The 20593-nt window shown below is 32.3% G+C and overlaps 4 protein-coding genes and 1 pseudogene across 9 annotated transcripts; 3 read left to right on the forward strand and 2 right to left on the reverse strand.

Annotated features, from left to right (window-relative positions):
- Nucleotides 1-2140: 2140 nt before the first annotated feature.
- On the reverse strand, nt 2141-3886 carry LOC106340480 (SPX domain-containing protein 3). Its single transcript, XM_013779359.1, has 3 exons — nt 3387-3886; nt 2709-2862; nt 2141-2627 (listed from the first exon to the last, which is right to left on the reverse strand). Exons 1-3 carry the CDS (start codon nt 3591-3593, stop codon nt 2245-2247), a joined length of 744 nt encoding a protein of 247 aa, XP_013634813.1. The 5' UTR covers nt 3594-3886; the 3' UTR covers nt 2141-2244.
- A 1519-nt stretch (nt 3887-5405) lies between these two features.
- Nucleotides 5406-8112, forward strand: LOC106337417 (vesicle-associated protein 1-2). Its single transcript, XM_013776521.1, has 8 exons — nt 5406-5560; nt 5643-5713; nt 5809-5890; nt 6440-6555; nt 6644-6799; nt 6901-6951; nt 7396-7473; nt 7696-8112. The coding sequence occupies exons 1-8, from the start codon at nt 5512-5514 to the stop codon at nt 7810-7812; spliced, it is 720 nt and encodes a 239-aa protein (XP_013631975.1). The 5' UTR covers nt 5406-5511; the 3' UTR covers nt 7813-8112.
- A 2073-nt stretch (nt 8113-10185) lies between these two features.
- On the forward strand, nt 10186-11443 carry LOC106340445 (autophagy-related protein 8e-like). Of its 5 annotated transcripts, none has more exons than XM_013779323.1 (5): nt 10186-10229; nt 10441-10488; nt 10583-10638; nt 10926-10978; nt 11075-11443. In XM_013779323.1, the coding sequence occupies exons 2-5, from the start codon at nt 10449-10451 to the stop codon at nt 11229-11231; spliced, it is 306 nt and encodes a 101-aa protein (XP_013634777.1). In that variant the 5' UTR covers nt 10186-10229; nt 10441-10448; the 3' UTR covers nt 11232-11443. The 5 variants fall into 5 exon arrangements, with proteins under 5 accessions (XP_013634777.1, XP_013634778.1, XP_013634776.1 ...); XM_013779324.1 differs by having other exon boundaries at nt 10198-10213; XM_013779322.1 differs by having other exon boundaries at nt 10212-10269.
- Nucleotides 11444-12098: 655 nt separating this feature from the next.
- Nucleotides 12099-12778, forward strand: LOC106339237 (annotated as a pseudogene).
- A 403-nt stretch (nt 12779-13181) lies between these two features.
- Nucleotides 13182-15947, reverse strand: LOC106337607 (axial regulator YABBY 1-like). 2 transcript variants are annotated; one of them, XM_013776714.1, is made up of 7 exons: nt 15653-15947; nt 15372-15533; nt 15147-15279; nt 14583-14625; nt 14415-14490; nt 13627-13704; nt 13182-13437 (listed from the first exon to the last, which is right to left on the reverse strand). In XM_013776714.1, the coding sequence occupies exons 1-7, from the start codon at nt 15779-15781 to the stop codon at nt 13363-13365; spliced, it is 696 nt and encodes a 231-aa protein (XP_013632168.1). In that variant the 5' UTR covers nt 15782-15947; the 3' UTR covers nt 13182-13362. The 2 variants fall into 2 exon arrangements, with proteins under 2 accessions (XP_013632168.1, XP_013632167.1); XM_013776713.1 differs by having other exon boundaries at nt 14583-14631; nt 15653-15944.
- Between the last annotated feature and the right edge of the window lie 4646 nt (nt 15948-20593).

Genomic DNA, 20593 nt, shown 5'->3' on the forward strand with positions numbered 1-20593 from the left:
TTTTTTTAAAGGGATTGATGTTAGTGACTTTCAATCTTATACGAAATATAAAGAAAAAAATGAGTTTTTAATTCCTCAAGTATTTTCAATCGGAAAATTAAATATTCAAGTATTATATGCGCATATTTATTCCCCAATTAATTATTGACTGCGCAAAATCATGATTAGAATATTCTACCGTTAAAAAGTTGACGGAAACCGTTATTTTCCGTTCATTAGTTAACAGTTGACTATTTTGTTCCCAATTTTGCGCAGTCAACTATTAGTTGAGGAATAAATATGCGCAAGCAATACTTGAGTATTAAAACTGCCGATTTCAAATACTTCGGGAATTAAATGCCCATTTTCCCGATTACATTTCCATAAAGTTCATGGCAATGTCCTTTTTTTCGGTAACATGCCAATGTCCTTAAACGTCACTCTTCTATAAGCTATGATATGTAAAAAAACTAATAGAGAGAGGTGTCGAATGTGTATAAAGCTAGCAAAAAAATGAAGATCGCACGCAATGCAAAGAGAGGTAGCCACAAATAAAGCGAGATAACATCGAATATGTGACATCTGGTAACAAAAAGAAGTATATATTACAAGTGTTCTTCTTTTCTGAATGTATATACCTAAGGTGGCTAGCTAAGTGAGTGTAGACAACATTTATATTAATGCCAATCGGGATGGATGTCCCTTTGGTTAACGCGTTGATCATATTTGGACTTTTTCCGGCAAATCAAATTGGAAATTTATCTTGACAAAATAAGTAAATAACACGATCATGTACCTATCAATAGTATTTACGGAATGTTTCGTATTTAGCTTGTGATAACGTGTTGTTGATTAGACTATGACGCTAATCACGGCGATTAGATATACGGTTACGCAAGGTTTGACGCATTTTGTTGCAATATAGTTATGAGAAAAGTTCGTTGAAGACGTTGCATGTATTTTTTATACATGTTATCGAGCCGAAAGCCGAAACGGCAGCAGAAGTTATATTTTATAGTTGTACTTCTAAGAGATAATAAAACATAAACTACAAAACTAACGACTAACAATATGTAACACGATTTTTTCGAAACAACTGAGCTTGATAATGGCTAGCTAAGTTTCAGTTTAGCCGATTTTGTTCTTGCATCATTTCAATTAGCTTAGAATTAATCGTTTTGTATTTTGCAAACAAATGAATATTACAAAGCTAATATTTTCTTATGAATATCAGCTCTATGCTATCTAGAAACTTCAACATTGATGAATGCAATGATATATGCTCTAGACTATTACTACCTTTGAACTTCAAGCTTTGTTAACTAGTTTAATTAAACTCTGCAAAGTTTCATATAATATACTTTATTAAAAAGAATGGATTAACAATGTACGATGATCTTATAGAAGGCCAACTCTAAACATTCGACTAATGAAAAGGAAGTTGACTTTTAAAAAAAGACAAAAAACATCTCTCTGCATCTCATATAACATTTCACCCCTTCAGCTTAATGAAGAAACTACTACACCCACTTAACCAATTACTTAATAAAACAGAACGAAAGGGTGTCGTTTCGAGAAGGCAGATTAGTACAGAAGATACCCCCGTAAGCAACCACTAATGTGAAAAACAATTAGAGTATCAACTTCTATCTTATTTAAACTAGTTTCCCTTTGAAGGACAATCCTGGATTCTTGATTAGCCTCTCAATACGCTCTTCTAGATAGAACTCTGCTCGAGTCCAAAACTTTTCTTGCTCTCAAACCACTATGATGGTGTAATTTATCTAAGTTCAAAGTCACATTGTTTTTAATGCCAGTGAACTTATACTTATTGAATGCGGAATTGGAATAGATTAGTTAAAGTATCTTATTCTTCTAGTCAAGCCAGAAACTTAGAGAATCTTGTATATGTTCTTCTATTTCATCCAAAGGCTGACTCAATCAACTTACATACTGTAAGATGGTCCTGACTAGAGAAACGCAGAACATAACTGATCAGTCTCCTTTATACATTGTTTACACCACCTAACAACTGACTTTTTTTAAGTCAGTGACATTGTGAATAACAGGGCTAATAATTTGTAGTCATCCAGCAAAAGAAAGCTGTCTAGCTATCCGAGCAATTATCAGATGTTTAAACTCGATTGAGTATAATGCGGAATATTAAGATAATGCCATTTTCCATATGATTTAAGGAAGTAAAACAAAAAAATACAATTATTATGATAAGTCCATTTCCCGTGTGATTAAATTACTAAAGAGTTATCAATAAGGAATAGGTATCGGAGAAGGAACGTGTCTCGGCCGTAAAACGAGATCGGAGTCGGAGAGATTAAGTGGCGGAAGCGAGTAAGCACCGTAAGTAGAACTCCCTCTTCTCATCTCTCTCATCGTCATCAACGCCGCAACCGTATTCCTAAATATCCCTTCTCCCGCCGCAGCCGAACTCACCGCCGCAGATCTCTCGTATCCCTCCACCTCCCTAGTCAACGCCGGAAACATCGCGTCCATCGTCGTCTCCCACTCTCTCACCAGCCTAGACACCAAATCCGTTTTGAAAAACGGTTGACGAAGAACTTTCTGGATAAACGGTGATCGCAATGCTCCTCCTGTTCTCTTGTCGTACTTCTTCAGAATCTTTGTTAACCCTGTAATAAAAAGTTTCATTCTCTTTCCGACCAGACACAGTTGAAGTAAAGATTCTGTCGGTTAAAAGTAACTTTTATTACCAGTGTAGTTAATGTTGCTGTAATTAACGAGAAGTACCATCTCGCCATGGAAGTTAACAATATCTTTTCTGATCTCACCAATCTCTTCTCTGAACATTACATCATCATTGTCTCCACATTTTTCTACCAATCTCTGAATCCGATATTGCAATTCCTTCAAATATACATTGCTTAGTTACGAAAATTTGCATATAATATAGTCACTCCATTTTTTATTAGTTCATGTGTTTAGCATCGTGCGCATAAATTAAAATAATAATTTTATTTTTAAAACTTGAAGACTACTATTAATTATCTATCTAAATTCAGTTCAATCAATGATAAAACAAATGACATAGTACAAAAAATCATATAAACGATCATATAACATTAAAAACAGAGGAAATATTACAAACTTATTAAAAGTGGATTATATTTCTTATTATATGTCTCATTTTAGTTTTCTTCGTAGTAAAATTATTTATTTCCGACCTTTTTGAAAGAATTATACATATCTAATAGAAATGTTTGTTTATTTCGATTAAATATTTCAACCAATATAAATGTTTGTTTATCATACATTTTTAATAGGGGAGAAAGTTAGATCAGTGATTGGCCAAAATATTAAAACTCTTTGTAATGAGTCAAACTCGGTTGAGTGGACTCGGTAAACCCGACAAGAATGTATTATATATATACCTTGTGGTGGATGATAAAATCTTCTTCTTGCTCCACGAAGAAGGCATTAAACTTCTCAATCTCGGCGTTCAATAAACCGACAAAGATAGATTCCGCCGGAGCAGGAGAAGAGATCAGATTCTTGAGTTCTTTGTAACGGAGAAACTTGTCACGCCACTCTGGCAACGACTCTTGTATCTGTTCCTTAATCCTCTTACCGAACTTCATCAAAATGTGTGTATATGTTTAAATGAAGGGAAAGAAATTATTATAATGAGATCTGGAGGAAGAAGACGTTATAGAGAGATATAAATAGTGGTTATGAAATAGAATATGAAAAAGGATATGCTTAGCTTTGGCGTGACGAAGTGCTGTGAATGTGGCATGTAATAAAGAGATGAGATATGAAAAAAAAAAAGGTTAGATTATTGTTGCTGTTCATGTAAAAAAAAAGATAAAATCCTCAGCATATTCGGTTTTTGAAGTCATATGTTTGTACTTTTTTAAATATAATTTTGGGTTTCTATCTTTTGACCGGACCTTTAAATAGTATGTTTGGAATATTACATGTTCTTTTGCTGATTTCATGTTATCTTTTTTCAAGGTATAAAGTATAAACTCTAGAACTTAAGGTTGATTCGAACTTACAATATTTTCAATATTATTTTTAAAAATAATTGTGATTTATGTGATTATTTTTGAATGCATGCTTTTAATGTGGTCGCGTCGGCGAGAGACCGTCGTGCACAAGGAAAGGAAGAAATTGCCGGGACGTTTGTGAGATTTAGAGCTGAAAGTGACCAAAATGACCTTGACCCGTGACCAAAATTCGGGGCTAAAATATAAATTATAGAGATCCTCGTTGTCTTTGGACAGAGAGAATTCAAAGATTCCAAGAGAATCAAGCATATGGTTCATTTCATATCCAAAAAGAAGAAAAAGAAATGAGCAGAAGACGTGTTTCAAAAAAAAAAAAATAATGAGCAGAAGCAATAGTAAAGGCCCATTAAAATAGATCCATCAAATCAAGGCCACTAAAAACTCACTATACGGTCCATACATTTGACTATTTTGTTATTTAATACTAATTGAATTTTCGTTGTAATTAATATTTTTATTTACTGTTAAATTATACTCCCTCCATTTTTTTAGGATGTTTTAGTATAAACACACAAATAAAGAAAAAATTATTTTTATTAAAAACATTTGATTACAACAAAAAAATAATCAAAAATAGTTAACCATCACTATTCTGAACAAATAAAACAAAAAAAATACGAATTGACTTTTTATATTTTAATCAATTGATTTAATATTTTTACATAGAAAGTTTTATAACGCCATACAAATTAAAACAAAAACATTCTTTAAAAATTCATACAAAAAGAAACGGAGAGAGTAATATTCCAAATCCACATACATGACTGCGCTTTATCAGTTATCACTCATCCCATATATGAACACAGCAAGTCGAGTGATATTTTATACAATATAGATGTGTCATATAGCGTATACAACAGAACCAATTATGAATTTTCAACAAAAGTACACCATGTTTGTCAGCCGGATTTGAAAAAAAAAAGGAATACTGAATCTCTTTTGATTCAAAAAAATATTTAGCTGGTTGCATTTATCCAATCAAGTGTGCTCGTTATGCTCTAATTACTTATGGTAACTAGATAATCTACTTTTTCGCTTTTCTACAATCAATTAGGGTGTGATTAAAAAGAGATTATAACATTTTTATAGGTGGTATTTTCACTATTAAAAATTAGAAAAACAAATGTTGGTTGTTTGGAAATTTTTCAAAAAAAAATGAAAAACTCGAAAACTATATGAAATTTTGTATATGGTTCAGTTTTTAAAAAATTTAAGCTAATTTTATGACATTAATATTTTATGATAAAAAGACAACCATAATGATGCGAGAAAGCCACAAGGGGACGTGGTTCGCCACCTGGTTTTCGCTGGTAAACATTTTTTTTTTTAAAACGAGTTTGGTGATCACTACTAAGAAATGACAATTATACCCCCCCAGATAATATAACGCACCTCGAGTCAGAAGAAGCTGCACATTATCGTCTCTCCAGTCTTCGAAAGCGACGACGACGGAAAACGATTAAAATTCTCCGGCGATCTTATCAGAATGAGCAACGCGCTTCTCGACATCGATCCCATCGATCTTCAATTCCCTTGTAAGCTCGATTTCTCAACGATTCACGCACGTCCTCCTCCTCCTACTTATAGATCTGCCTTTATAATCGATTTGCTGTGTAGTTGAATTGAAGAAACAGATCTCTTGCTCTCTGTACTTAGCTAACAAAACCGACGATTACGTCGCCTTCAAGGTGTGGAAATCGATCGTAATCCTTCTTAGTTTTCGAAGATTCTTCTTCTGTGTGTATGATCTTAGCGTTTGTTTCGATGATCAATTTTTTTAAAGGTTAAAACGACGAATCCGAAGAAGTACTGTGTGAGGCCTAACACTGGCGTTGTTCTTCCGAGATCCTCTTCTGAGGTTCTAGGTTAGTATCTCGTGATGATCCCTTTCCCTTTCGTTTATACATCTATCACGTGTTGTTAATGGTATACGTTAGCGTGGTTAGTTGTTGGTTAAGCTTAAGGCCCTGCTCGCTTACTAATCGCGCTGACCTGCGATTGTTGTTCGTTTTGACGTCGTGTAACCTGCGATTGGTGGTAAGTCGCAGGTTGTTGTTCGTTTTGATGTTGCGCGACCAATCGCAAGTTCCAATTCAAGTCGCCTAAAAATTAAGAAAATTTTGATCGCGCTACTGATCGCAAATCTCGGGTCGAACATAATTTTAGTCGCATCGCATGTCATAAGTCGCAAGTCGCGCATGTAAATGAACGTAATCTTAGTCGCAGGTCTATCGTAGCTGACTTTTAGCTGACTTTACTGTACAGTTACAATTAATGTTGAGATTTACATTCCATAACAAACTTTCTTCTTCTTCATCGTCTCTCAACATTCATACTCTTGATATGCTATTGCTATCAGAGCTCAACGATCGTTTTTCTCTGTGTTTGATTTGTTGTTTTATTTGGAAACTTAGTGACGATGCAAGCGCAGAAGGAAGCTCCTGCTGATATGCAGTGCAAGGACAAGTTCTTGCTTCAGTGTGTTGTGGCTAGTCCTGGAGTCACTGCCAAGGATGTTACTCCTGAGATGGTATATGATTTAAAGCATTGGTTCTCTCATATGGCTATGGTTACTTTACACTGTGTTTTATGTTTTTTTTTGGTGATTAATGCTGCAGTTTAGTAAAGAGGCAGGGCATCGAGTTGAGGAGACTAAATTGAGAGTTGTCTACGTTGATCCACCTCGACCACCTTCACCGGTACGTGAAGGGTCGGAAGAGGGCTCTTCGCCAAGAGCTTCCGTCTCTGACAATGGGGCTTCTGATTTTACCGCTGTAAGTATCCAACTTCAGCTTTAAATAGCCAAGAAAATAGAACCTTTTTGCTATACGTTTCCTTTGGTAATAATCGTGTTGAGTTTCTTGTTTGACTTTAGGCTCCAAGATTTAGTGTGGACAGGCTTGAAACTCAGGAAAACTCACCAGAGGTAATTTAGTAAACTTTCTGATCTTTTTTTTTTTTTTAATTTACAATACTTTCAAGAAGCTGAGCTACATAAGAAAGAGTGTTTTGAGTATTATATCATTACGGAATCATTTTTTCTTGAGCTTATTTCTTAGCAACGCAATGGCTCGTTCATTAATACACTTTAATTCTTAAGCTTATTAGACCAAGAATCATAACCTTTGTGTTTATCACCGTAAAGAATTTTAGCTTTGACAAATCTTTTAGCTGTGTAGAGTTTGGTACGTCAAAACTGTGGTGTAGATGAATATGGCTTCTTCTGCTGTGGCTTTAGCTTTCCATTGTTTATGCATTTGCAACAAACCTACTAGCTAGTTGGCAAAACATACCGTTGGAGTTAGGTGATATGATCATTCATGTGACATGTAAAAAATGATGCTTATTGACTTGTGTGATGTAATTCCAGGCGAGAGCTCTCATCACAAGGCTCACGGAGGAAAAGAACTCTGCGATTCAACTGAACAACAGACTTCAACAAGAATTGGTAAGGAAAATTCTCACCGCATCATTGTTATTTTGAGCGACTACTCCCTGCAATTTTCGACAAGTACTTTAAATAGCTAGTTTCCCTGGTTTTTAATGAAGCAGCCGTTTTCTTTTGTTTGTTTGTTTTTGAATAGTAAGAATCTAGTTCATCACTTGCACTGGCCTTTCATTGCCAAACACGAACCTTATCTGATAACAAAGAAATATGTAATTATTGCAGGAGAAGTTGAAGCGTGAAAGCAAGAGAAGTCAGAGTGGTGGTGGGATCCCGTTCATGTACGTTCTTCTGGTGGGACTAATCGGCTTAATCTTGGGATACATTATGAAGAGGACATGATCTCGTTTGAAAAATACAAAATATTCGACAAGTCTCAAAAGTGGCTTCAGCAAGAACCCAAAAGACATGAAAAGTGAAAAATAAAAAAATGTTGTGTTAGGACATTGAATCTTGTCTCTCCTATCTTATCGTCGTCCATTTACCTTTGGTTTAAATCTTAAAATTAGTGCGTTAGAGGATTGTATTACGGTTTTCATAAGAACTTAGACTTCTCATCCCTCTTTTTCAACTTTTGTAATCCAAAAGACATTTGATATTGTGTGTTCATTCAATAATAGTGGGAGGGTAGTAAGAGTCTAATTGATTTAGAGGATTAAACCCAACCACTAAATTCTAGATTGCGAGTTTCAGTCTTTAGGTTGATGACTAGGCAGACTAGCTAAAGAAGGGACACCACTAAGTCGGGAAATCGGCTAATTTCTATGTCAACAAGGGCCGACGGTCCCGATCAGTACATAGATATGTTACTTGTGCGAAAACATACATCAACTGGTACAAAATTAAATTTTCATACGCAAACTTTCAAAATTTGGTTTTATCATACACTGACCTAATTTTCTTTAGTCAAACGTTGAGTTGTCGTTAACCAGTAACAGAAAATCGGCTAATTCATACATCAACAGAGACCAATGGTCCAGATCAATACATAAACACTTCACCTGTGTAAAAACATACATCAACTAATACAAAATTTAAATTCAATACATGAACTTTCGAAATCTGGTTTTGACATACACTAAAGCTTGACATGCGCGTCCGCGCGGATATTTGTTGTTAATTTTTTTATAAATTGTTTAATGACATTCCTATTTATATAAAATTTTGTTTATTTTTATGTTCCTACACATAAAAACCAAACCCACCCGGATCTGGAAAGACCTTATTTGAATCCCACCAGAAAATTTATAATACCCGAACAAAGCATAATTTCAAAACCCGAAAAAAACTCGATATCCGAAAGAACCAATCCATACCCAACCATGTACCTGATATCCATATCTTAATGAAGTAGTTAAGAAGTATAAAAAAATGTAAAAGATATAATAAAACACTTAAATATAGGTAAGTTCTGTTTTATATTTTTATAAGACATGCTGTCAAATTATTTGAAAAAATGCAATTAATAAAGTAGTTAAGTTGAGTAAAAATAAGGAAAAAAAGATGTAATAAATCTGTTGAAAATAATGTTAGTTTTATTTTGTACTTACATTTAATAAAAATAGATTTACCTAATTTTTAGTAGTCAAATAATACCGAAAATAAATTGTGTCACGTGTTGATTAAGTAAAGTTTTTATTGTATTATGTGATAATTAAACCATAGTACGTAGTAATTGACAGAGATAAATGAGAATGTTTAGCTTATCGAAGACATTCTCTTTTCTCTTTTTCAATTTTGTCTTCTTTCGTTTTCGGTGTTAGTGTTTTCTTTTGTCGAAAAAGTTGAAGAAAAAATTAAAGAGAAAAACTAACTAATGAATTACACGAGAAAGAAATCGTTTGACCTACATGATTTATTTTTCTCATTCAATTACTACGTAATACAGTTTAATTACCACATAATACAATAAAAACTTTACTTAATCAATACGTGACAGACAATTTATCTTCGATATTATTTGACTAGTGGAAATTAGGTAAATATCAAGCTTTAGCGTATGTGAAAACCAGATTCAAAAGTTTAAATTTAAATTTGTATTAGTTAATGTATGTTTTTGCACAAGTGAAGTGTTTATGTATTGATCCGTACCAATAGTCCCTGTTGATGTATGAATTAGCCGATTTTCTATCACCGGTTAACGACAATTCAACGTTTAACTAACGGAAATTAGGTCAATGTATGATAAAACCAAATTTTGAAAATTCATGTATGAAAATTGAATTTTATACTAGTTGATGTATGTTTTCGCACATGTAACATGTTTATGTACTGATCGAGACCGTTGACTCTTGGTGATGTAGGAATTGGCCGATTTCCCCTGCTAAGTCACTAACGTGCCACATGTTTACATATTCACATATATAGTAATTTATTTATTTCTTATAAGTTTATATCTAAATTTCAAATTCCCGATATATATTTTAAAAGCCAGGCTTCAAAACTGGGAAATTGCTTTCATACATCGTTGATAGAAATCTAATTATACAACTTTTGGATTTCCCGAAGAGGGCGTTATGTAATGTACGTAAATTAGTATATTGGGCATGGGCCTCTTATATTAATCTGGCCCATCAAACCTCAGCAATCCGTATTATTCTAGTAAGAAAAAGTCCGAGGGTGATCCACTTACGAGGAAAAGTCTGAGTAAGAAGAACATCAATAAATTAAAATTTATGTATTATATTACGTAGCTTGTTTGGGGGAACAAGTAACTCGACTTGTCAGCGAATACATACATAAAGTACGAATCATCCTAGGTAGTTAATCGTTATCCAATCATAGAAGAAAAAGAAAAAGGTTGCGTTTGTGAATTTTTCGTCGAGAATCAAGATCATCTTCGTCTCCTGAAGGAGTTTGATCCTTGTCCATATCACATCAATCCAAGTTTTCAGTTGATTTGATCTGTTACATAATCTGTTAGTTTTTTCACCTGATTTGTGAATCTTGTTATTTTCATATAATCATTAGGAGTGAAGATGAGTAAAGGCAGCAGCCTTAAGCTGGACAACGATCTCGGTTAGTCTTTTTTTACTGATTTGATCTTGTGATCTTATATGTGTGCATGTATGTATGTATGTATTTCTGAGTCTTCAAGATGGTGTTTGTTTAGAAAAGAGGCAAGCTGAATCTTTAAGGATCATGGAGAAGTACCCTGACAGGATCCATGTATGTTCTGTTCTTTTAGGATTTTTAAGTATCTATCATATGTTTATTCTCATTCAACTGCACGAAGATCATGAATCTTTGATGACTCGTGGTAAAATCCACAGTTTAGCTTGTATGTTGCTGATCACAAGTTTCTGATTTGTGGCATTCATGTGTTTGTATATTGCTGATTACAAAGAGTTTCTCAACATTTTGCAAAGAATTGTTACAGACGAACATTAGATTTGTTTACTATCTTACATTGTATTGATCAGTAAAGGAATGGGACTATGTGTGTTTTGTTGCAGGTGATTGTGGACAAGGCTGAGAAATTTGAAATCCCAAACATTGACAAGAAAAAGTAAATAACCTTTGTTCCCATCTTAACTTATTTTTTTAAAAGATTTGCAGTTTTTAAATGGAGTTTTCTGAATGGTTTGGGTTTTGATAATTGCAGATACCTGTCAGACCTAATTAAAAGTTGGTCAATTTGTGTATGTGATTCGAAAAAGAATCAAACTAAGTTCAGAGAAAGCTATCTTCATATACGTAGACAATGTCCTTCCTCCTACAGGAGAGTTTCTGTCAAGCGTCTACGAAGAGGAGAAAGATGAAGATGGCTTCCTCTACATCACTTACAGTGGTGAGACTACGTTTGGTGCTTCTTCAATCTAAATCCATGACCTGAGAAACACCTGCGTTTTGATGTTTCCCACCTCTTAGTTTGTGTATATTGTATTGTATTCTATCAGCAGAGTCTTCTCAAGATTTGTGATTTTTTTAATATTCTTGCACTTTTATTTTTAAATATATAGACTAAGATTGACCAATGCCTATTAAGCTTCTTTTTGAAATTCGAAAATGTTTTCTGAAACTATTTTAAAAATATATATTTTAAATTATTAAGATTTGTAAATGTAATTATTATTATTTATATTAAAAATATAATATTTTTAAAAATAATTATATTTTTAAAAAATGTAAAAGTATATAAATGTAATGAATTATAGTTTTGAACATATAATTTGGATTTAAGGTGCAATAGGTATTTGGTAAGAATAATTATTTTGTTTTCTAGTATTTTTATCACAAAGATTTTGAAAATCACATGAATACATATGATATTTTGAAAGTTGAGTCTTATGAGTAAAAATGAATAGAATTCATCTCCCAATAACACTAGATTTAGTTAGAATTAGAAAATCAATAATAACTAAACTTTTTGAATAACAAGATATTTGAATAGATATTTGAATAAATTTTGAAAATTCTTAAACCAATAATAATGGATTCCACTAAGATTTTTGAAATCCAAGAACCAATAACAATGAATTCTTAAAATTGGCAAACTCTACACAAATTCATCTCCCAGTAACCCCCTAAATATGTTATCATCAACGTGTAATTGATCCTCTTGTCTTTTCTCCTTTTTAATGATGAAAAAAAAATTCAATATCAGTAATAGTATTTAATCAATTTCCATGGTCAAACTAGCTGGAGATATAGTTTTGTTTCTTACTCAAATTTTATTCACAGATCCTTCTCATCATATCTTAGTTTTAATTCATCTCTTTGTATATTTCTCTTACTAATGAGTCACTAACTTCTTTATAAACCATATCTCCCCTTCACATTCATCCCAAAACCTTTCCTCAAAGACTCCCTAAGACTCTTGTAGTAACAGGTCTTCTTCTCACATTTAACCTTATTTTCTTCACTTTTGTAACTTCCACAAAATGTCCACCAACTACTCCTAAACACCCGAAACCCCCAAAGAAGGACACGTTAAACCCACTTGTCCAACCGACACACTTAAGCTCAGTGTTTGCGCAGACCTATGCGGTTAGTCATCGTTGTTGTTGGCTCTCCACCAAACTTCCTTGTTGTGCACTTCTTAAGGGTATTGCTAATCTTGAAGCTGCTGTTTGTCTTTGCACCGCTCTTAAAGCCAATGTCTTGGGGATTAATCTCAATGTTCCTGTTGATCTGAGCTTGCTACTGAACTATTGTGGCAAGAAACTTCCTTACGGCTTACAATGTGCTTGAAGATCTATGATTTTGTAAAGATAAATCTCTTTGGTATGCTTTGTGCTGTTACTTCTATTATTGCCTATTGTTTTTTTTGTGAGATAAGGGCAAATAGATAAGGGCAAAACTCCAACCTTTGTTATTTCATATTGAATGGGTTTCATTTTGTAAGGCTTGAATTTGTTAATGAAATGATCGTTTGATGTAATTATTTAATATCTTTCCTACGTTTCGACTGTAGAAATTAATAATGGTCTCTTGTATAAACTATATTCTTCTGAATTGGGCTATATATGAATCTTTTTGATAAATGTGTGGTTGATCATAAAAAATCATTTAAGTGTTGTTCAAAATGATAAATAACCATGAGTTTTTTTTATAAAAAAATAACCATCAGTTGTTTAAATATTTTTCTGAAAAAAATGTGGCGATGGTATAGAATGAATCAGACTAATAACAATCAGTACAACTTAATTTTGAAATTCTGGTTGGAGTGAAAAAAAATTCGTGCTAAATTAATTAACCATACAGGTACATATCAAAAACAACATAATAAACCTCATTAATTAGCAAGATTTTGATTACATCAACAGAAGAAGACGCAAGCATATATAACATATATAAGTTCAAGAAAGATAAAGAAACCTTACTTTTGGGCAACATAAACCCTACAAACTGGATTTCAAAGTCTCAAATACTTATCGATTAAATTCATCTTTAATAAGGAATCACACCAACATTAGAAGCAGGAGCGTAGAACCCTTCTTTCATCCCCATGTTGTCTTCACCCTCCTATACACCAAATTTTAAGATATGATCAAAATCAACTCAAATTCTTTATGTTATATTTGTGACGGATAAATAAATTTTATGCATTAAAACAAAACAAATACGATTGGTGGAGATATTCGTAACGTTTAAAAAAGAAATTGTAACATTAATTTAAAGATGTAAGGTATATGTCGACAGATTAGGGTTTACCTGTTGGGGCATGCTGGTTTTCTTCACGGGTTGATTGTCCGGCGCGAGCCCGAAGTGGATGTGGGGGAAGTGGGCCCACTGCATTACACATAAACAACATACGTACACGACACATATCAACTTGTGTTATAACCGGACAAACCTCTTTACTCCTAATCTCAGCTATACTACATACTACATGTTTTTCTAAAACCTGACATCTATGCACACAATATATGTACGCATGCGATGAGAGAGTTTATAGGCATTGGGAAATCAAACCCTAGTTTCCGCCTGCAGTCTAATCCAAATTAAGTTTTGATGTTAATATTAATGAATCTGGAAATGGATAAAACTAATATGCCTTAACTTAACTGATACTCCCTCCGGATACGAATATATGGATGTTTTATCTTTTTATTTTGTATACAAATGTATGATGTTTTTAGGTATAATTAATGTATTTATTTTAAAATTTTAAAAATAAATTAAAAAATAAAATTATGAGTGGTTAAATTTTATTGATATAACCAAAAAGTAACAATTAAAATAGTGTATATTTTATTTTTAATATGTGTGTAAAATCTTAAACATCGTACATTTAAATCCAGAGGAAGTACTATTTTAAACGTTGAATTGATGGTCAAGCTAGCGTTTTGTTGTATATTGAAAAATAGTTATACTTTTATCGTGTATTTGAATAGATTTACCCGATTTTGAACATTTTTTGGTTATTATTTAAGTTAACCAATGGGTAGGATATACCGAGTTTGTATGTATGTTTGGGATAAGAAATTTAAGGTTCTTACATTCTTGGCAGCGGCACTAAAGGCTTCTCGGTGGCTTATATCAGGATTACCAGCTTTGATGCGTTGGATCTCCTCCCTACGAGAAAGATGTGACAATGAATCATAATAAAGTTATATATATGATCAATGGTGTATATGGTATAATAATAAAAACTAAATAAAACTCACTTGATGAATCGATTATATGCGGATGGGACTCGCTGTCTTTTTTCTGGAGCTGGCAATAGCAAAATTCAACGGCAAAGACAAAGCGAAGAAACAAAAACTCAGACAGAAAGAGACAAACACTCATTAAGACTACTTTCATTGTCTTTTTTTTTCTTTCTCTCTAGCCCATCATCACTTCATCATTTCTAAAAGGCAAGCTCATCTTCTAATATCTTACACAGATTCTTTCTCTCTAGCTAGATTTCCGGGGGATCCATGAATCTATCTCTCTTTTTATTTTTACTCTTACAAACGCTAAAAGTCATCCAAGATATATAGACAATCATCACATGCTAAAGGGCATTAATATAATCAATGGTAATGCTAAATACAGAAAACCCATCTCTTAAGTATCTTTTCTATGGGTAACTCAGAATTGCTATGGTTTGAAAAAAGCTCCAGTGACAGGTATGTAAGAAAAGCTATGCATGTCTTAGTGGTGATTCATATAATTACTACCAAATTTTAAATATGTAAATCACTTTACAAACGAAAGAGGAATGAGCGGAAAATATTGTCTCTTACGGCGGTTGACGGGTGGTGCCTTAGGAATCTCATGTTGTTGATGAAAATCCATGAATGATGGAATGTCATTCATATTAGGATGTTGATTCATCATCATCATATTCATGTTTGATGGTGCATCTTTCAGCTCCTCCTTCAGTAATAATTAATATCTTTGAGGCTTGATATAAACTACTAGACATCATATTTATAAGAATAATTATTAATTCAAACAATAGTAGTTACCAGAATATTTTGGGGAGTGAAGTAAGAGTGAGGACCAAGCTGGAGCTGGAGCTGGTTAGAAGCTGGGAGGACAAGCGATCTCATGTTCACAGAAATAAGATTAGTACAGCAACCACATCGGACGGTTACGGTCTTGAACATGCTTGTGTAAGGAACACTGACCTATAAAACACAAGAGAAACGGTGAATTAATAACAAACCCCTAATTATACATTGATCAAGAAAAGGAGAAGATTAAGAAGAGAACATGAGAAAGTAAAGAATAGTGGTTATTTATTTACCGCAAGAATGGTTTCGCAATAGTTGCACTGGACATAGCAGAGCTGTTCCGAAGGGGAGAGAGGATCTGGTGAGAGGTTCTCTGGTGAAAAAACAGCTGAGGAAGGAGAAGACATAGACGACATAGACATTTTTGTAAGAAGAAGAAAAAGGCTTTGAAGTTGGAAGCCGATCCTCTCTTTTTTGGAGTGTTTTGGGATTTGATTGATTGATGGGTATTTGACTGATCAGATGATTCTTGATAAGGAGAAAATAAAAAACCCCACCATGATCTGATCTTCTTGATTGTTGGGTTGCTGTGTATTATATACCACAAAGAAAGATATAGAGAGAGAAAGGACAAGAGGAGGGAGAAGGTAAGAGAGATATTTAATGTGAGTAAAAACAACGAAGTCTCTTACTCTAGCCTCTAGGTCGTCTTCTAAATTTACTTTGGTTAAATAAGCTAAACTACAAAAAATAATAAAGATAGACAATATCAATATATATAGAGTACCCTATAAAGAAACTCTTCAATATGGGTTACATACATATATATTAAGGTCTCATATTAATGAACACGATAAAACTAATGAGCAGTCCGAAACAAACAATGGTTAGTGCAGATTCGAAAATCAAGCGGAATGAAAAATTAAATTTTATTGATCGGCACCTCAATAATGTTTTTTCAATGGTGTGATGCAGTTGAATTTACATTGCATCGATCGCGTTTTACTTTGTCAACATTTTACACCTTTAATGAACTTGGTAATTTTTTAAAAAAACTTCACCTTATAATCAAAGTGTGATCTTTGATCTGTGGATCTTGACATCACTTATTACTAGACCATTTCAATGTATACGAGCAAAAATTATTATTAAATCCAAATATTCTATATATATATCGTAAATATATATATTCGAAATTTGGTTGAGTCTCAAGCTTACTAGAAACGTATATATATAAATCACGTCATTCTGATTAATTCCTTGTACCTGTAATATCTATTATGAACTTGTGGTCACAAAAATACAAGATTGATGACACAAAACCGTTCGAAAGGATGTGATCGCTTAAAGATGGACATTATTCCACCATCTGAATCATTTTCAAACCTTAACTTGCAATTAAATTTTGGGCTTGACTATCAATAGAATATCTTATTATATTATATTTTGGCTTAGTATAAAATTGGCATTTATGTATCCGTGTACTAGAAAACCCACAACTTTGTTTATTAGTGACAAAAACTCTTGAAAAGGTATATTATATCCTAACTTTTTTGTTAAACGAACTTTTTGTTGTTGTCAAACAATCTATGCTATGAAACTTAAAACTTATAGATACTCTTCAAAACCTTTAATTATACATAAATATTATATATGAAAACTTAATTAAATCGCAATAAAATATTGGTAAGTTTATCACGAACAAATTATATGTATATATGTATTTCTTTTTGTAAACAAAGCTATTAAAGATTTTTACAGATTCGTTCCTCTACAAAAGGACGAATGTCTGTAATACGTGGGCACCTTTTTGACATTTTAATTTGACTTTGATCAATATAGCTATGATCGCTAAATTACAAACCACTTTACCAGTATTCACAACTTAAATCTAAGGAGTAAGGTGTATAGTATGAACAAGGGAGGATTCAGGCATATATAGCAGAGGATTCACGAGCTTAGGGCTGTAGGTTTGCACGTGAACATATATATATATTCTATATAATGTAAGAGCATCTTCAATCTCATTTCATAGTTCACTTCAAAATAAAATTTAGAGTAAGAAATGTTCTAATTGTATTTATTTTTAATTCTATAATGGAGTAAAGAATATCTTTACTTCATAAATAAAATAATACTTTAATTTTTACTTTTATTTTTTATTTTGTTTTTCATTCTAAAATAAAATATGATTAGAGTAAAACTACCTTCATTATAGAATTATTCCATTTCAGATATAAATTAGGGAAAAAAAGTTTTGCATTAGATATGCTCTAAAATATTGGGAATAAAGAGAAAAATAATTAATAAAAATAGTTTGCAATAGAATTCGCACTTCCCAATGGAGGGGGCGGCAGAGGTGGGGGGAAGAAAGGGACGTGTGCATGGGAGTGATTAAGCGTCGCCTCATTCACCCGTTGTTGTCATTCCTTAATTACCACTGCCATTTTCTCGTTTCTCTATACAATTCCTTTTTATTTATACAATAATTATATTTATTAAATTAATAATTTCATTTTCTGCCCAATCCCTAAACAATAGTACTACTATAGTATGTTTTGTATGTATGTAGAGAGAAACATGATGCTCCATTTTTATTGATTGTGTTATCATTAGCTTTTAGTCAATTATATGATTGGTTTTAGTCATTTGAATATCGGGAATCATCCAAGTCTAGACTTTCTGTGAAAGCGAAAGTAAATTAGTTCTATATATGTAGTTAACATGCACTCTCAAGTAAACCGGCCTGTTATATATCACTGTTTTATTCTATTACACATACAATTATCAAGATATATATAACTTGATTTTATGAGTGTATGACACATCAAGTTATCAACCAGATCACAAGTTAATCAAGAATTATAAAAAGAGAAACAACAAATATATTGTATAGCTTCTGATGAAAGTTTTTAAAGCGGCATGTATATGTACGTATTTATAGAAACACTATATTGGTGAAAGCCACAAGCAAAACTCCACACGTAATTAATTTCAAACCTAAATTTGATTTTTTTTATATATTTCATTCTCATTTCAAGCATATATGTCTAAGAAAGTATCTATGCATCTGGTTGCAAAATGATACTATTTATACATTTTTGTTTCCGGAAAATTTAAACCATTCCGTATATGTCAATGATTAAAATATTATATTATTTAGTAATTTCAAGCGTTATGGAATTGGATTGTGTAATGTAACTAATCATGTTAAATTGCGTAAGTAAAAAAACTGGCAAAATGTTATCCGATCATGCATAATATAGCTCAGTTTAACATATATAGCTCACAACTGCAACTGGCCATGTATAAAACATGCGAAAATTAAAGCTCTTGTTTACATTTTACTACATCTAGTACGCTTTTTATCTGGGAATTAAACAATGTGATTGTGACAAAAAAAAATTAAACAATGTGAAAAATCATCCACTATAGATGATTGTTACTTAAAAGGTCTATATTTGTTAAGGCCGGCTATTACTTTATCCTGATTAGATGTAATGAAGGAAAATTTGAGTTGGTCTGATCATACTTTCCTAGAAACGTATATAATGTTAGGGTTAGCCCACATTTTTGTCGCAATTTGGGCGATGGGAATGCATAGATAGTATCATAGTACACACATGACATGCCTACGTATATAATATGTGCATAATATTGGAATTCATGTATGTAATGAATGTAATATGTGCATAACATTTCCTTCCTTTTTTGAGTAACAACATTTCCTTGTTATTTTCTTGTCTGATTGGTTTAGAAAAGCTATTGCCATAAACCCCCAATCTAGTTTTACATCTAATGATTAAGTACTTACAATCTCATTGAAGCAATAATTCACTCTCAGCACATCATGAACATATACACACGATATAAGTACATAATAACTACAAATGCATGTTTAATTTTAGAAATAATTCTGTCAGGTTTTCTTTTCGAAATAATTAACGTGTCTATGAGACTACTAACAATTTGTTGATATCAATCAATTAAATTGAATTTAATCGTTCGATTGTAGTATACATAGTAGGTTGTGTGACTTCATTTCCTTTGCAAAATAATACTCCTTCCCTTTCATAATAGATGAAATTTTGGTTCTTTACACACATATTAAAAAATTGTTTTTTTTAAACAAAAAAAATCATTAAAATATAATTTAAAACTAATTTATTTAATTCTAAACAAAAGTAATAAAAACATAATTGACTACACAGTTTTTGATAAAGTTAAAGTTACCTAGATATTTGAAAACATCATCTATTGTGAAACAAAAACAATCACTGAAACATCATCTATATTGAAACGTAGGGAGTATATTTATGCTTACTTGTTATAATACTGAATTTATTTTCACTCTTTTTTACAGCAGTGAATTTATTTTCACAAACATCCAAATTGTAAAGGTGTAAACTGAAACCCACATGTTTGAACCTACACATTGATGTCAACTGTTTAAATGTAAACCCGCCTCATTTTCCTTGAGATCAATAGATTAGATACTAATCAAGAATTCGGTACAAAGCCCAAGACTATATAAAGATTGAAATTTATCGATATTTTTTATACCATTGTCGTTTTTATAGTTTTCGTAACATCAAAATTATCGTCACCAACTAAAAACGTGTTACTTGATAGTCATAGTACACTTCGTTAACATAAACGAGTATATACCTATTTAGTAATTTTAGATACATGCATGTATCCAATCTTCATGATATATTATACATGGACGCGCATCAATTAAAATTCAACTGAGACTCGGTTGACTAATTATAAAACTACAGCAAAAATGTGCCTATGCTTACTACTTACCAGTGATGAGTAGAAATGGGCTGTTGCGCAGAGGAGAGAATAATAATGGCTTTTCAAAGTATAGTATTTAAATTAAATATTCCTATATACGCACATTCCTATACACATACATAAATATGTGTGAATAAAGCATTTACTTATTCTGTGCTTCAAAAAGGTATCAGATATGAAGACTATAGGGTTTCTCCAGTTCTATTTTTATCTTCTTTTTATACAAAACTACGATTCTGAAAATCTAGATTTAAGTATTGTTTCAAAAAAAAACAAATATGCATGGTTTTGTAAGATTTCACTTTGTATTTAGTTCTTATATAATTGGACTGAGTACACCTATAGAGTAACTATTTCTCGGATATCAAGGAGAGCTAGCGACAGTGTGGGTAAAACAAAAATTACGAATGGATTCAAATTCTAAAATTGAGTAA

This window comes from Brassica oleracea, chromosome C4 (genome assembly GCF_000695525.1).
Source record: "Brassica oleracea var. oleracea cultivar TO1000 chromosome C4, BOL, whole genome shotgun sequence".
Taxonomy (NCBI): domain Eukaryota; kingdom Viridiplantae; phylum Streptophyta; class Magnoliopsida; order Brassicales; family Brassicaceae; genus Brassica; species Brassica oleracea.